Source organism: Pelophylax lessonae (assembly GCF_965119305.1).
Source record: "Pelophylax lessonae genome assembly, chromosome: 5".
Taxonomy (NCBI): Eukaryota; Metazoa; Chordata; class Amphibia; order Anura; family Ranidae; genus Pelophylax; species Pelophylax lessonae.
In genome coordinates this window covers 309,804,397-309,820,898 of record NC_138772.1, presented here as the reverse complement: position 1 = coordinate 309,820,898, position 16,502 = coordinate 309,804,397, and the positions used below count along the sequence as shown (strand labels likewise).

Sequence of the window (16,502 nt, the reverse complement as noted above, 5' to 3'; positions counted from 1 at the left end):
GATCGCCGCGCTGCGCGCCCCCGGGGGCGCGCAGTAGCGGGGAGATCCGGGCGCCGTCATATGACGTCGGCCCGGATCGAGAAAGGATTTGTGCCGACGTCATTTTACATGACGCGGTACGGAAGGGGTTAAGGACTCATCCCCGGCTCCTCCGCACAATTGGCACTTTTAAGAGCGGGGGGGTTTTGTCAGGTACCTGCTTCCCACTTCGTTCTGAGCGGTGTGGCACTCGGAAACAGAAGTTCTTCTCCCTCCTCCCTGCAGTTTTCTTGGACACTGACAGGTCCCAGAAGACTGCATCCACCATTCACGATGTGCAGTGCGACTTGTGCATGCGCAGTGGGCACGCTGCTATGAAGCCGCCAACTGTCACAGCCGAGTGTCCATAGTGAAGATGCCGGCGCCGCTGATGGAGGACAGAGGGTGAAGACAGTTGGGCTGAGTGCAGCACTGGATCATGGCTGTTTTTTAAAAGCCAGCAGCTACAGTTTTTGTAGCTGATGATTTTTATTTTTTTCACAGGTGGCTGGAACTCCTCTTTAAGTCATTCCATATTTTTTCAATGTGGTGTTAGTCTAGGCTCTGACTAGGCCATGAGCACTTTCACCTTTTTCTCTTTCAACCACTGTGTGGTCATTTTTGCTGTGTGCTTTGGGTCATTGTCATTTTAGAAGGTAAATCTTCTTCCCATTGATAACATTCTGGCAGAGGGCATCAGATTTTCTCAAGTATTTTACGGTATTTTGCCCCATCCATTTTTCCTTCTATCTGGACAAGTGCTCCAGTCCCTACTGCAGAGATACACCCTCATAGCAGGATATGACCACCTCCATGCTTTACTGCAGGAATGGTGTTATTTGTGGCGCTTTTCCACTGCATAGAACCGTACCGGCTCGGCATGCTTTTGTGCTTTTCCACTGCGGTACCGCATGGTATAGGGTCGGAACGGTTCGGTACGGTATAGGTTTGCTTTTCCACTGCATGGAACCGAACGGTACGGTACGGTACGGCTCTGAAAAAACAGTACCTACTCGATTGTGGTTCCAACAGGTACCAAACTGGTACCATATCCCACAATCCTTTGCATGCAGTCACTACTAGCCACTGATTGGTCAGAGAATCACACCCACCCCGTTGTTATCCCACCCACTTAACTTTAGTACTAATTTAGTGGAAAAGCAAACCTATACCGTACCGTACCGAACCGTTCCGACACTATACCATGCGGTACCGCAGTGGAAAAGCAAACCGGGCCAAGCAGGGCCGAGTAGAGCCGAGCCGGTACTAGCCGGTACTTGCAGTGGAAAAGTGCCATTGGATGGTAAGCTATATTGGATTTCCTACAGATATATAATTTGGTTTTGAGGCCAAATAATTCAATTTTAGTCTCCTCTAACCAGAACACCTTTTTCCATGTGGCCTCAGAATGTTCAAGGTGCATTTTGGCAAAGCTGTGGCCTTTCTTGAGGAGTGGCTTTTTTTCTTGTAACCTTCCCATACAAGCCACATTTGTGAAGAATTTGTGATATTGTCGTCACATGCACACAGTCACTACACGATGTCATAAATTCCTGCAACTGCTTCAGAGTTGCTTTAGGCCTCTTGGTAGCCTCTCTGACCAGTTTCCTCCTGGCTCTTTCATCCAGTTTGGAGGAACGTTCCAATCCAGGGAGGGTCTGTGTTTTACCAGGTACCTACCACTTCTTAATAATAGACTTCACTGTGCTTCTAGGCATTGATAAAGCCTTTGAAATGTTTTTTGTATCTGTCTCCTGATTTGTGCCTGTCTACAACTTTATCCCTGACAATTTTTGACCGTGGCTTGCCACCCATAGTTGATTGTTTGTTTCAGTTTTACTACCAGTGACTGGAATGCCCCAGGAAAGCTTTTTTTTATGCTAAGCTAATCGAAATGGAAGTCAAATGGCTTTGGGTACCATTGAGAAGGCAGTTAGTTACACTAGATTATTTTTACAAGTCCTTTTTTTTAAGGGGGTAAACCTTTTTCCTACTCAGTGATTTCTGTTTTTTTTTGTGATATTTAGGGGTTATATCTTTCCCTTGGATGTTAGAAGTGGCACTGAGTATATACAGCTGGATAAAATAAAAAACTCTGTCTGTCTTTATTTCAGGCATGAATATTTTAAAGGGGGGGGGGGGGGCGTGATTCTTTTCTATACCCACTGTATATATCAATTATAAATACCTTTTTTTCCCCCCTTTAAATAAGTGGCCACAAAGCCTCCTTTCCTTCCCTTCCATAGAAACCTTCTTTTTTTTTTTTTAGAAACCTGGGCATTTTGAGTCCTGCCCACCTTTTTGTCTTAGCATCCTGTGTTGATTTCTCTATATTATAAGATAAATACTGTAATAATAAAGCGGGTTCCCGCATTTTGACAAAGATGTGCAGACCCATGTACTGGAATGCTGTAATCTTGCCATTCAAGGCCCCAAGAGATAGAAGAAACACTTTCAGGGAGTTTTACTCTGCAGCACTGCATAAAAACTAAAATATCAGTTTTGAGTGGCTTGACCCTGGGGAACTGGTATACCTGCTGTCAATAAGCCTTGCATGGATTAATAGCGGACGTGTCTCTTTTTGGGTTCATAATAGCCATAATTTCCCATACACTGTTTTCCAAATCGCAATAAAATATAGTTGGACTTTGAGTTTATTGTAAATACATAAATGCTACACTAATATTTGTTATATTTTTTTTGTATTCTAACCTGTTTAATGTAACCTGGTGATAAATAAAAATCTGTTGTAGATTTTATTTCTACACAAATTTTACAATTATACCTCTGGTATTAACAAGAAAGGTTAAAGAGGAATGTTTAAAAAAAAAAAATAGACATTTACATAAAAGCCGTTTCCTGGCTTCAACTGTAAAATGGCAGATCCTTTCATAGTTGCAATCTGACAGGCAGTAAATAGTTCATGCATCCATACCCTGTCATTCAATCACATCACTCTGATATCTCTTCAAAGGGTGACTCCACTGTGGTTGGAACAAGCAGGTTACGGGATTTATATGACAAGTTTGAAGAGGAACTTGGCAAGCGTCAGACAAAAGCAAGAGCTGCCAGGCCAGCGTGGGAGCCGCCAAAGACCAAATTAGATGAAGATTTTGGTGAGAGGATTATGTTCGAGTTCTATGCTGTTGCTATCTATGTCTAACTTTTTAATAGTAGTGTTCTATTTTTGTACAATTCTCTTTAAAGGTACTGTATATTTTTTGTATGAAACGATAAATTATAATATAAAGTCGTGTCAGTCACCAACGAACCTTTATGCCTAAATTTATAGTCATAGTTTTGTATTTCCTGAAGGGGTCAGTCCCGAAGAGCTTTCTCTTTTGCTCTTTACGTATATTATTGGTTGTTCTTCCACACTCTTTTGAGCGGCCCATTTCTTTTTTTTAGGGTTAGAGTCGGTTCACACTGGGGCGGCACGACTCTGTACTACTTCGGGGGCGACTTGTGCATTCCCATGCACCACGACTTCGGAGCGACTTGCATGGACCTCACATAATGGAAGTCTATGCAAGTCGCTCCGAGGTCGCCCCTAAGTAGTACAGTACCCTTTTTCTAAGTCGGAGCGACTTGTGACAAGTCGTCTGACAAGTCGCGCAAGTGTGAATTGAGGCTTAGTGTGTCATTGCTTTCATAACTATATCTTTATTTCAAAAACATTTGTTTTTTCTGTAATACATTTTTATTTAATAAAAAAAAAAAAAAGAAGGAACAATGAAAGTCGGTCACAGAAACATAAAATACAGATCAATAAACAAATCGATACATTGCCTTGAAGAAACAATTTGTGATCGCAAGCATGTCTTTGGAGTCAAAACTCCCCAAGGGGGGCAAGAAGCCACAACCATATGCAAAATGATAGACCAAAACTAAAATAAAAACAAAAAATTAGGTAAACACTAAATAGGGACCCAGTAAAGTAAGTCATACATCAAATGTAGGGCAGTTAGGGCTAGCTATCAACCATACCAAGGGTGAACCTGTCTGGTGCCCTGACTAACTCTTCACTGTTCATGGAGGAAGATGCCAAGCCAACTCTCCCTGCCTAAAAACACCCTGCAGCCGATGGATTCCTGGAAAAAAAACACCACACAGCCATCCCCATGAGGGATAAGTACAAGAAGAAAAAAAAAAGACGAGAAAAGGGGGAGGAAGGGAAGTTAACTAAACTCTCTAGGCCATTGGAGCACTCCGTCCGAAAGAGAGGGAATCACCCATTTGAAGCTTACCAGTATTACATGACCTAAATTAGGTATAGTATACTCTCATAGCCTTGTTCATACTTAGATCATGTCATATATCAACATGCATGTATAGTAGATTTGGAAGAAACCTTATATGTATTTCAGTAAAGCAACTGCTGATTTGTGCCATAGCAATAAGTGCATAAATCCATCCGTAAATCATTCCATATAAATAAAGAATTACAAAATTCTTAGGAGAAAAGGAACTGGAACTAGAACAGAAACACAGTCAAACTTAACAACAAAAATGTAGAGAACGGTTGTAACTCCCAGTAGAGAAGCTATAAATTACCCATTTCCATTGTGATTAATGAACCTATACAGTCATGTCATGTTAGAGGCCATAGGGTGTGTTGTCAACCAGTTCCCCAATTTTTATTAAATGTATCAACTAAAAAGTCTGTTTCTAAAAAAAAAAATGATTTTATTGTTATTTTGTGCGACCTGAGATGAGATGAGTTTACTAAGCCCAGCTATGTTTAGCGTTTTAAAGAAAATGCAAGTATTCTTAGCAGAAAATGTCATATATTGCATGGTATAACACTGTATTTGGCTAATTCTGGGTACAAGAAATTGTGCTTTGTACAACATTTGGAAACAGAGCTGCAATTTTGTGTTGGCGTTTTGTTGTACAGTATTGTACTGTCATGTCTAAAGCTGTGTAGTATGTTTTAGGCCATTTTTATCAGTTGCTATGATACTATGATACCTATGTAATGGTAAACTAAACCATGGCATTTCTCTTACAGTCCCATCTAACAGTGGCTTCGCACGGAGGCTGTAGCAGACTATTTATTGCTACTTCTTTATTGTCATAGCAATTCCCAGATAGTAACTGGTAAAAGCCTGGAAATCAAAAATTTGACAGTTAAGCTTGGTTCACACATGTCTGCCCACAGTTTCTGTGCAATTTTTTAAATGAGTATGGTGTGATTCAGCTGCAAATTTTTACTTGAAGTTGCACAGGACTACTTTTAACCACTTAAGGACATGCAAGGCCATTTTTTGAAATTTCGCACTGCACGACTTTAACTGGTAATTGTGCAGTCATGCAATTCTGTACTCAAACAAAATGTATGTCCTTTTCTTTCCCACAAATAGAGCTTTCTTTTGGTGGTATTTGATCACCACTGGGATTTTTGTAGGCCAAAATGTATTTAGCTACATGTCTTTAAAAACAAAAAAAAAATCTCAATAAGCGTATAGTTATTGGTTTGCGCAAAAGTTATAGCGTCTACAAAGTATGGTGTATATACTGAAATGTACGCAGCTTTTACTTTCTGACTGCATATCTCATTTCTTGAAGTTCTAAAATGTCAGGACAGTTCAACCCCCCCCCCCCCCCAAATTACCCCTTGCTATTTGCTGAGATGCATGTTGAGTCTATTGGATATTTTATATTTTGCCACGTTTCTTGGCATGACATGGCCCCACTGGACTGGGGCTGGCCGGCGAGTTAAAAGTCTTGCCAGGACGCTCAGACCTGGTCACGACATGAGTCGCGGCATACCTCTGGCCCGCAGCACCCCCATTCCAAGATGGTGCGGTGGTCTGCCTGGAGTGGTGCCCACCCGGTTCCATGGTGTGGTAAGTAGTATACCCCCTCTCCCTTGGTGGACTTTCGGGGTGGACATATGCTTCTCCCTGGGATAGTCAGACCCCTGGTTTCTCCTCCATTCACCCCAGCCCCTCTAAACAGTCACTGTGTGTCTTTTGGCCTACTGGGCCATGTGGCTGCTTTGGGCGCTGCTGTTGGGGGGGAAGGGCGGCCTCAGTAAGTTTAGCTGAAGCCCCCAACTCTCTCCCTGGGCATCTGCCGGACTGTGAATCCGGGCAAATGTGGCTGGGCATCCACAGAAATTTAGTCTGCCGCCTGTGACATGATGGACCATATGGTTAGCCTGACGAACGCTTGAATAGGGTGGCGCTGTTGGGGCGCTTCATTTTTAGTGACAGTGTAGCATCCATTATTGTTTGGGCGAGGGTACTCTGCCTGTGCATCTGCGATACGGCGAGCCTATTATGTCCTCTATGGAGGGCGACCCTTTTGCTTTTTTGCGGGGTCGAATAGGCGGTCCTTTTGTGGACCTTTGGCGGGCGTCTCCTTGGGGGACTGAGGTTGGCAGCCTGCCCTGCTTGTTATATTTTAGGGTGAGCTTAATATTTAGCGACCCTACTGGGTCTGCGTCCACGCACGTTGAGTGCTCTGATAGTGAGGACGATTCCTCTTTTACCGCATGTGCACATGAAAGGCTCTGGTGGATGCACTGTTTGTATCGGTGCGGGAAATTTTAAACATGGGGGATGCTGCTGCGTCAGAGGCGCCGGTCCCCCTTGGTGCCCACAGATCCTCTAAAGTGGCAAAGATTTCCCGCCTACTGTGACAAAATTGTCATGAGTCATTGGAGTTGTCCTAAACGCTATATGGCGGTGCCTAAGCGTTTCGATAAATGGTATACATTAAGTTGTCTCTGTTGAATAATTGGGCAGTTCCACCTGTGGTGGACTCTCAGGTCTCCTGGATGAATAAATCCACCCTAATTCCGGTGGAGGAGTCTCCGGTATTCAAAAGATTCTTTTGACGGGAGAGCCGAGACTTTGGTCCACTACATGTTTACTGTGGCCGGTTCTGTCCTTAGGGCGCTGTTCACCATAGCATTTGGTGTCCCAAAATTTACCGGAGTGGGCAAAGCTTTTTGTGCCAGGATGTGGAGGGGGAAGAGCTTCTCCCTGCCTTTGCAGAGCTGGCGGACCAGTTGGTCCAGGGATTGCAGTTTGTCTGTGATAGGTCTATGGCTGCGGCTTCTTTAGTCACTAGGCTGTTCATGACAGCAGTGGTCCTTTTCACGCAGGATATGGCTGAAATGCTGGTCTGCGGACCAGACTTCCAAGAAGGCCTTATCTGATCTTCCTATTGTAGGGGATCACCTGTTCGGATCCTCCCTGGATGATATCATTAAGCAGGATTTCAAGAAAAGAGATCTAAGTCTGTAAGGACCTCCTCTGGAGGTTCCAATAGGACCTGGTCTGGTGGGCCAAGAGTGGGTGCTTCCGGACCCATGGACCTCCCTGATTCAAGACAAGTGGGTCCACGAGCTGATACGGTCTGGCTACAAGATCGAGTTTTGGGCTTATCCTCCAGAAAGGATCTTTCCTTCCTACCTGCGTTTATCCCCAGACCACCTGAGAGGTCTCTTCGGGGTGATGCAAGACTTGCTACTACAAGAGGTGATTGTTGAGGTCTCAGAATTGGAATGTTTTTTTCATGGGTTTTATTCAAACTTGTTTACAGTTCCCAGGAAGGAAAGCGAGGTACGACCAATATTGGACCTCAAAGCTCTGAACCGCTTGTGCGGATACAGATGTTCCGAATGGAGTCCATTCATACGGTAGTGGAATCCCTACATCAGGGAGATCTTCTGACCTCTACCGATATCAAGGGCACTTGCCTTCATATTCTGTTATATGTCGGTCATCCACGCCTCCTCAGTTTGCCGTGGGCTGGGAGTATTATCAAGAGATCTTGCCTCAGCTCCTCAGGTCTTTACAAAGTGTTTGCCCCAGTGTTGGGATTGTTGCGCCAACGGGGGATTGCGGTACTGGAGTACCTGGATGACCTTCTTCTGCGAGCAGAGTCTCCTACTGCTCTGACAACTGGGAGATTACTGTGCAGACTCTGGAGTTCGGTTGGAAATTACATTTCCAGGTATTGGCTCTGGTTCATTCCACCTAGTGGGACTCTCTGGGTCTGCTCTGGACTCGGCCTCAGCACGGGTGTTCCTCCTATGGGACAAGCTCCAAAATCTGCAGGATTGTTGTCCAGCAGTCGGTCATCATTTAAAACTGGCATGCGGTTGCTGAGTCTGATGGTTTCTACCTCCGAGGTGGTTCTGTTTGCACAGTTCCTCATGAAACCTCTGCAAAGAGAGATTCTTGCCATGTGGGGCAAGAATCCACAGTCTCTAGACTATCTGATCCTGTGAGTCTCTGATTATGTGGCTTCACTCTCCGGCGCATTGACAGGGAAAATACTCCTTCCCCTGTACTGGACGGGGGTCACCACGGATGCCAGCCTGTTCGTGTGGGTTTGCGTTTTTGGCACGGATTGTGCTCAGGGGGTCTGGACTCTGGAAGAATCCAGACTACGGATGGCTATACTGGACATTTCCGTCGGAGGTGTTTCATCAGTTGGGGAACTCCCGAGGTGGTCCTGTTGGTCTCTCGTCTCAACAGGAAGGTGCTTAAGTTTGTGGCACGGTCTCGGGATCCTCTGGCTGGTGCCACAGATGCACTGGTGGGTCCTTTGGGGCCAGTATCTTCTGCTATACGTCTTTCCTCTTCTAGAACTTCTGCCAAGATTCCTGTGTAGGTTCGAGGCAGACTGGTCTCGCCGGTCTTGGTACGCAGATCTGATATGGTTGGTCGCCGATGCTCCTTGGAGACTTCCTCTTAGGGGAGATCTGTTAGCCCAAGGGCCAATCTTCCATCTTGCCTTACAGTCGCTGGCTTAATGGCTTGGCTGTCAGAAGCCTGGTGCTGAAGTATTGTGGGTTGTCTAAATAAGTGATTACCACACTGCTGCAGGCTAGTACATCTACTTCTAGGAAGATTTACCATCACATTTGAGGAGCGTACTTTGTGGGTATGAATCTCTTGGGTTCACCCCCGCTCCTTTTTGGTGACTCAGAGTTTGGCTTTTCTCCAACGAGGTGTTGAGCAGAGTCTGGCCTCAGGTACCATCAAGGGCTAGGTTCAGCCTTGGCAGTTTTCTTTCAATGACATTTGGCTACACATTCTTTGGATCGCCCCTTTGTTCAGGGGATTCCCCACTTGGCTCCCCCAGTGCAATCTCCATTGCCCTCGTGGGATCTCAACTTGGTGCTGTCGGTTCTTCAGTAACTGCCGTTAAAAAATATTTGCGCGATTCCTCTCCTTACATTGTCCCAGAAGGTAGCCTTCTTGGTGGCTTTTTCTTCTGCACATAGGGTGTTGGAGCTGGCAGCTTTGTCTTGTCGTTCACCTTACTTTGTGGTTCACGGAGATAGAGTGGTGCTTCGTCCTTGTTAGTCGTTCCTTCCTAAGGTTGTTTCTGGTTTCCATCTGAATGAAGACATGATGTTGCCTTCCCTGTGTCCTAAGCCTAGGCATCCCAAGGAGATTGCCTTGCATTCTGTGGCTGTGGTTCGGGCGTTCAGGGTGTACCTGGCGGCTACTGAGTCGATTAAGAAATCAAGCTTCTTATGGATGGACCTTGTACTGTCTTGGCATTTCATGGCCTCCAAAACTGTGATAGGTAGTGGGGAGTGAAATCAACAATTTATGCCCTTAGAAAGCCTTAAGGCGGTGATTGATATTAGGGGTCCTGTACGCGGCTAGACTGCCAAAAAGTCTCACATGTGGTATCCCTGTGCTCAGGAGAAGCAGCAGAATGTATTTTAGGGTGTGATATCACAAATACCCATTGCATGTTTGAGCAATATATCATGTGACAACTTTGTGTAAAAAAAATAATAATAATAATTCCCAAAACTTGTGGCAAAATACAAAATATTCCATGGACTCAACATGCCTCTGTCTATTTTTCAAAATGGGGCCTTTTGTTTTTTTTGTGCTATCTTGACATTTCAGGGCCTCCGAAACTGTGATAGGTAGTGAGGAAGTAAAATGAGCAATTTACGCCTTTAGAAAGCCTGAAGGCGGTGATTGATTTCTGGGGTCCTGTACATGGCTAGGCTCCCAAAAAGTCTCACACATGGGTTATCCCTGTACTCAGGAAAAGCAGTAGAATGTATTTTGGGGTGTAACTCCACATATGCCCATGGTGTTTGTGAGCAATATATCATTTAGTGACAACAAAAAACAAACAAAAACGAAAAAAAAAAAAAATTGCCATTTTCCCAAAGCTTGTGGCAAAATATAAAATATTCCATGGACTCAACATGCCTTTCAGCAAATAGCTTGGTCTGTCTAATTTCCAAAAAAGGGTTATTTGTGGGTGTTTGAACTGTCCTGGCATTTTATGCCTAATATTAAAAGCTTATGCCACACATCACCCACTCTTCTAACTACTTGAAGACCAAGCATTTTCTGACACTTTATGTTTACATGAAAAAAAAATATTTTTTTTATTAGAAAATTACTTAAAACCCCCAAACATTATATATATATATATATATATATATATATATATATATTTTTACAAGCAGAGGTCATGGTCGGTGGGTGTTGCAATTTTTTTTGTCAGAGTATTTGCGCAGAGATTTTCCAAACACAATTGTTTTGGGATAAAAAACACTTTTTTGAAATTTAATGCACAAAAACACAATATTTTGCCCAAATGTTTGGCAAGTTATAAAAGATATTATGCCGAGTACTTGGATACCAAACATGACATGCCTTTAAATTGCGCACGCCCATGCAGCGGTGACAAACTACGTATATATTTAAAAGCCTTTACATGTTACCACTTTAAATTAACAGAGGAGGCCTACTGCTAGAATTAGGGCTCTCGATCTGACGTTTGAAGTGATACCTCACATGCATGGTGCAATTGCTGTTTACATACCACACGAGTCCAATGCTTGCATTCACCTTTGCACACAAAAAAGGGGGGCAGGTGTGCTTTCATTTTTTTTTTATTAATTATTTTGCTTTTTTATTTTATTTTTACACCTTCCATTTCATTTTTTTTGTATCACTTTTATTGTTCTCACAGGGAATGAAAATATCCCCTATAATAGCAATAAGTAGTGACCGGTACTCTTTTTTGTGAAAAAAATGGGGTCTATTAGACTCTAGACCTCTCCTCTGCCCTTAAAGCATCTGACCACACCAAGATCAGTGTGATAAGATGCTTTCCCAATTTAAATATGGCACTATTTATATCCATGTAGCTTTCGGCATCTTAGGTCATAGAGATGGTTGCAGCTGTTCTGGTCTCCGATCAGCTGTATCGTCCGCTAACAGAATCACCGGCTGCATTCTCGGGTTTACCCAGTGTGACAGGAGAGCTCGAGAAAACTGTGGAAGGTGGCGGGGGAGGGAGATCCCAAAAAATGATATCCAGATGATGCCTTAATCTGCAGACATCATCTCGGTATGACTGCTCAAAATCCAGCGACGTTGTTGGGCATATCTTTTCATGCAGCTTGTGGGCTGCATGAAAAAAGAGAACCTCTCAGATTCTTGCTCGCTCTCAAGATGGACTATGTTATTTGAGCTGTGCACATGACTACAATTAACATGCATAGCTCGTTCTCAAAAAACTTAATGATGAGGAAAAGGGGAGGTTAAAGGAGACAACGTAGCAAAGAATGTGAACTGTTTTCAGCTGACGTCACTCAGCTGGTCCAGGCTCTGAAAAGATCCTGACAGTATGGTCAGTATCCACCCAGAACCCTGGATCAGCACCCGGCTTGGCCTCTTTTAAAAGTCCATACTTCTCTTTTAATGAGAAGGAATAGAAAAATAGATTTAGTAGTGTATGTGTCTGAACTATTTTTGGAGAATAAAGATATAGTTTAGTGTCTCTTTAAGAATCTTAATTTTAGCAATGGGACTGTAATTTTTAATTCTTATTAGGCTCAACTTAAATCTTTTTGAAAAGTAGTATTATTATTCAGGAGTGTTAGCTTTATGAATTATTTGTGTGCTAGGAATTGGAAAATAGAACCCTGAATATAGACATAAACTTTCTCCATTCTTCAAAATAATGTTGATAATGTCTGTGGATACACTTTAATTTTTTTCCTAAATTGGTCATGTCATGTCACAGGTTTATAGAACGGAGAAAGTCACCCTTCAGAGGTGGCCACAAACCCACTTCCCCATGGCTATTTTGAGGATGTTTTTGGGCTATATGGCTGTGTCTGTGCAGCTGCTACATCCCCATAGACTTAAACTAGTGGCTAAAGCTGCATAAACAAGGTGTTCAGTCCCTGGGTGTCAGAGCCCATCTGAATGAGGCCTTAGAGTAGTATAGATCTCTATAGAAACAGTGGGTATCAGTATAAAATTTTGATTCAACCATCTTTAAGCATGTTTGGACTAGACTAGCCACCACATAGCTGATCTCTGCCTTGGGTGACAGGTGTACCTGGACATTTTGGAAAGGTGGGGTTACAAAAAAAAAATACTTATGGCAACAGATTGTTAAATGCAAATTAACGAATTTAATGAACAAAAATTACCTTTTACATTTTTGTAACTATGTCCTAAATAGTTGCATATTACCACTCTTTTAAAAGTGTATTAGCCTACATAAATTATTTCAGTTTTATGTGTTCCAGATAAGATCCTTTTACCTCATTAAAGAGAAGTGGGAAGTATATAATACCTGAAAACGTCCATGAAGAATAACACACCTTGAGAAATCTTAACCTCAAGGTCCAGCAAATTATTCTTAAGTTGAATTAATGAATCATCAAAGGCGGCAGTTTCCTTGAGCCTTCTGAACTTGTACTGGTTTTGCTTCCATTAAAATTATTTCATTAAACCCCCTACCTCATGAAAGACTTTTTCACAGGGTAGTTGCCAATGTTATAACATATCATTAACCTTGCTGGAAAGACAATTTCAGTGATTTAGATCGCCATTAAGAAGTGTTATGAAGTTATTTCAATGTCAGTTTTTATAATAAAAAATGAAACTTGGGTAGAATCTATAGATAAAATAAGCGCATTTTCTTAAAGTTGATATCACCAGCAAAATATACAGTATAGTTGACTTTTCTTTACATTTAGACTACCTTCTATCTATTTATTAAGGTTGTGTGCAGACTGTGATAGCTTGAATGCCTCACATTTTACCTTTGTTATTTGAGTACATTTACTGTAGAGATAACTTCTAGTGAACATGGGTATCACTGTTTTTACCTTGCTTTTAATTAACTTAACGCATGTCAGGTGTGTTTGCTAATGTGTAGTGCACTTGTGTTATCAGCAGCAATGCCCAAATACAAATGCAGTTCAATCTACAGTGGTCTGGAGTATTCTCTGGGTCTCACTATCAAGGACAGCAATTGCAAGGGCTCACACACACACACACACACACACACACACACACGTGTATACCATATTTCTCCACCTGGGAATCACAGATGTTGATATATAGCCACAGGCTATACAAATCAATGACAGACTGTGGTTGCATGTGTCTAGAAATACTCTGAATCCTGCTGGTGTATGCCCATATGCATCTGCGTGCAAGAGCCCCGATGCAGAATTAGAGTGTGATTTTTTAGTTGAACTTCAGTTTGTCTTTATGTCCTGCTGTACATAATGTTATGTACAGCAGGACTGAGCAAGGAGAAGCACTGTCAGGTTGTCAAGTTAGAAACTTGCTGTTTAGAAGAAAAAAACATTGATGTGACCTCAGCAGTGTCTAGCCAAAGGCGGTATTAGGTGCTGGATCAGGATGTATTAGGTTAGATAAGGTAATTTTGCATTACCTCAAAGGTAAAAGATTGAGTTCAAGGACCTGGCTATTTTGATTGGCAGTTCTAAGTCAGTCATGGCAGTGGCTGAACAGACTTGCATGTTTTTAGGCCTGTAATTCCACATGCATTTCAGTCCTATATTTGGGTGCTTTCAGTACACACATATTTAACAGCATTAGAGACTGTATTTTGTGACAATGTCACATGTTTTTGAAGAAGCTCTTGGTCTTTCAAGTATCCCAGTATCCTATAATTTATAACCAAGCCAATAGTTTTAATTAAGTAACTTTCAACCTGTGAGAGGCGTTATTGATAGACAAACAGATTTATTTTCTTATATTCTTTTAACGTGCCAACATATCCTGACAGGTAAGTATACTTATTTTGTTCCAAGATATGTCACCCCTCAGGGTATTCTTTACCCTATTGCAGTTATGCACCAATCACTTGTTTGCCTTACTGTCAAGGTCTTACCTTGCCTTTCTGTTAGCAGCCATCTTGAACATGTGCAAACTGCTGTCTTTTATAAACTCTGATTGCATCATCACTTGCCTGCTGCCTGGGCATCGCTCAGTGATGATGTTGCACACCTGACTATGCAGTATCTCACAAACGTGACCCCTCACATTTTTGTAAATATTTTATTATATCTTTTCATGTGACAACACTGAAGAAATGACACTTTGCTACAATGTAAAGTAGTGAGTGTACAGCTTGTATAGCAGTGCAAATTTGCTGTCCCCTAAAAATAACTCAACACACAGCCGTTAATGCCTAAACTGGCAACAAAAGTGAGTACACCCCTAAGTGAATGTTTCCAAATTGGGCCCAAAGTGTCAATATTTTGTGTGGCCACAATTATTTTTCAGCACTGCCTTAACCCTCTTGGGCATGGGGTTCACCAGAGCTTCACAGGTTGCCACTGGAGTCCTCTTCCACTCCTCCATGACAACATCACAGAGCTGGTGGATGTTAGAGAACTTGCACTCCTCCACCTTCCATCTGAGGATGCCCCCACAGATGCTCAATAGGGTTTAGGTCTGGAGACTTGCTTGGCCAGTCCATCAGCTTCTTTGGCAAGGCAGTGGTCGTCTTGGAGGTGTGTTTGGGGTTGTTATGTTGGAATACTGCCCCGCGGCCCAGTGTCCGAAGGGAGGAGATCATGCTCTGCTTCAGTATGTCACAGTACATGTTGGTATTCACAGTTCCCTTAATGAACTTTAGCTCCCTGGTGCTGGCCGCACTCATGCAGCCCCAGACCATGACACTCCCAACAAAAACGGTGTACAGAGATTTGTTGATGGATCCTACCTCAATGAGGTCAATATTTTGTGTGGCCACAATTATTTTCCAGCACTGCCTTAACCCTCTTGGGCATGGAGTTCATCAGAGCTTCACAGGTTGCCACTGGAGTCCTCTGTCACTCCTCCATGACAACATCACAGAGCTGGTGTATGTTAGAGAACTTGAACTCCTCCACCTTCCATTTGAGGGTGCCTCACAGATGCTCAATAGGGTTTAGGTCTGAAGACTTGCTTGGCCAGTCCATCAGCTTCTTTGGCAAGGCGGTGGTCGTCTTGGAGGAGTGTTTGGGGTCGTTATGTTGGAATACTGTCCCGTGGCCCAGTGTCCGAAGGGAGGAGATCATGCTCTGCTTCAGTATGTCACAGTACATGTTAGCATTCATGGTTCCCTTAATGAACGTTAGCTCCCTGGTGCTGGCAGCACTCATGCAGCCCCAGACCATGACATTCCAACAAAAACGGTGTACATAGATTTGTTGATGGATCCTACCACAATAAGGTATCACCCGCCTGCATCTAATACACGTTTATGCAACTAAAAGGATATACAGTAGAATTCTTGAAGACTATCAATGTGCAAGTGCGAGGATTGGATGCGCAGAAATGTTTTTTTTGGGCACAAATGATGTCACAATTGGATTGGATTGCTAACTTACAGATTGACAATCTTTTAGCAGGATGATTGAGACCGTTGGCATTTATGTACAAGATTTTGATGGTCATGGCAAAGTTTTAGAAGTGGTGTAGATTTGGAGAGGGGCTTGTGGCTTGTCATTGTTCTTGACTCTTGAGCAGAATAAGTACCCCAAAGCAGTGGGGCGCAGAAGTGAAGATATATAACCTGTATGAGTGATGTTCAGCAGTTGAGGAAATTACTTATAGGAACTCATAGCAACTAGGGATGATCGAACAGTTTGGGTCGACCATCGGTTCGACCCGAACATTGGCTGTTCGAGGTTCGGCCGAATTCCGAACTTTTTGCGGAAAAGTTTGGAATTCGGCAACCAGAACCGACCAAAATGCAATGGTACAGGAAATGGGCTTTAAAAGCTCGTGATTGGACCAGAACCATCAGTAAAAGCCAATTGAGGGGGCAGGAGAATGCTAGGAATGTGATTGGAGAGACTAGGGGGTCCATAGGCCAATCATTAGTGAATACGCCCCCCAGTATATAAGATAGCCCCCGCCAAATTCCTAGCATTTTAATACAGGGACATGGAAGAGAGTGGAAGCAGTTCTGTTACTTCTGCTACAAAGTGTCATTTAGCAATTTTTAGTGTGAGGAAAGGGATATCTAGTGTAGTTAGGGTGCTATTTTCCACTATAGTTAGTTTTAATAATCTAGTTTCTGTAGGGAAAGTGTTAAGTGTAAGGGGACCGTAGTGTAGTGTAGGGTTAACTGACTCTGACTGCTATGGCAGGGTGACAAAACCCTTCCATGTCATGGTGACCGCTATAGAGAAAAGATTGTTTCTCTTAGGT

General features: G+C 42.9%; 1 protein-coding gene across 1 annotated transcript in view; it reads left to right on the top strand.

Moving 5' to 3' along the window:
- Positions 1 to 16,502, top strand: part of DROSHA (drosha ribonuclease III) — a 649,328-nt gene that overhangs the window by 80,705 nt on the left and 552,121 nt on the right. Inside the window, exon 5 of the mRNA XM_082259249.1 lies at positions 2,993 to 3,134. Within this exon, the coding sequence (XP_082115375.1) occupies positions 2,993 to 3,134 (142 nt within the window). The remainder of the gene's footprint in view (positions 1 to 2,992; positions 3,135 to 16,502) is intronic.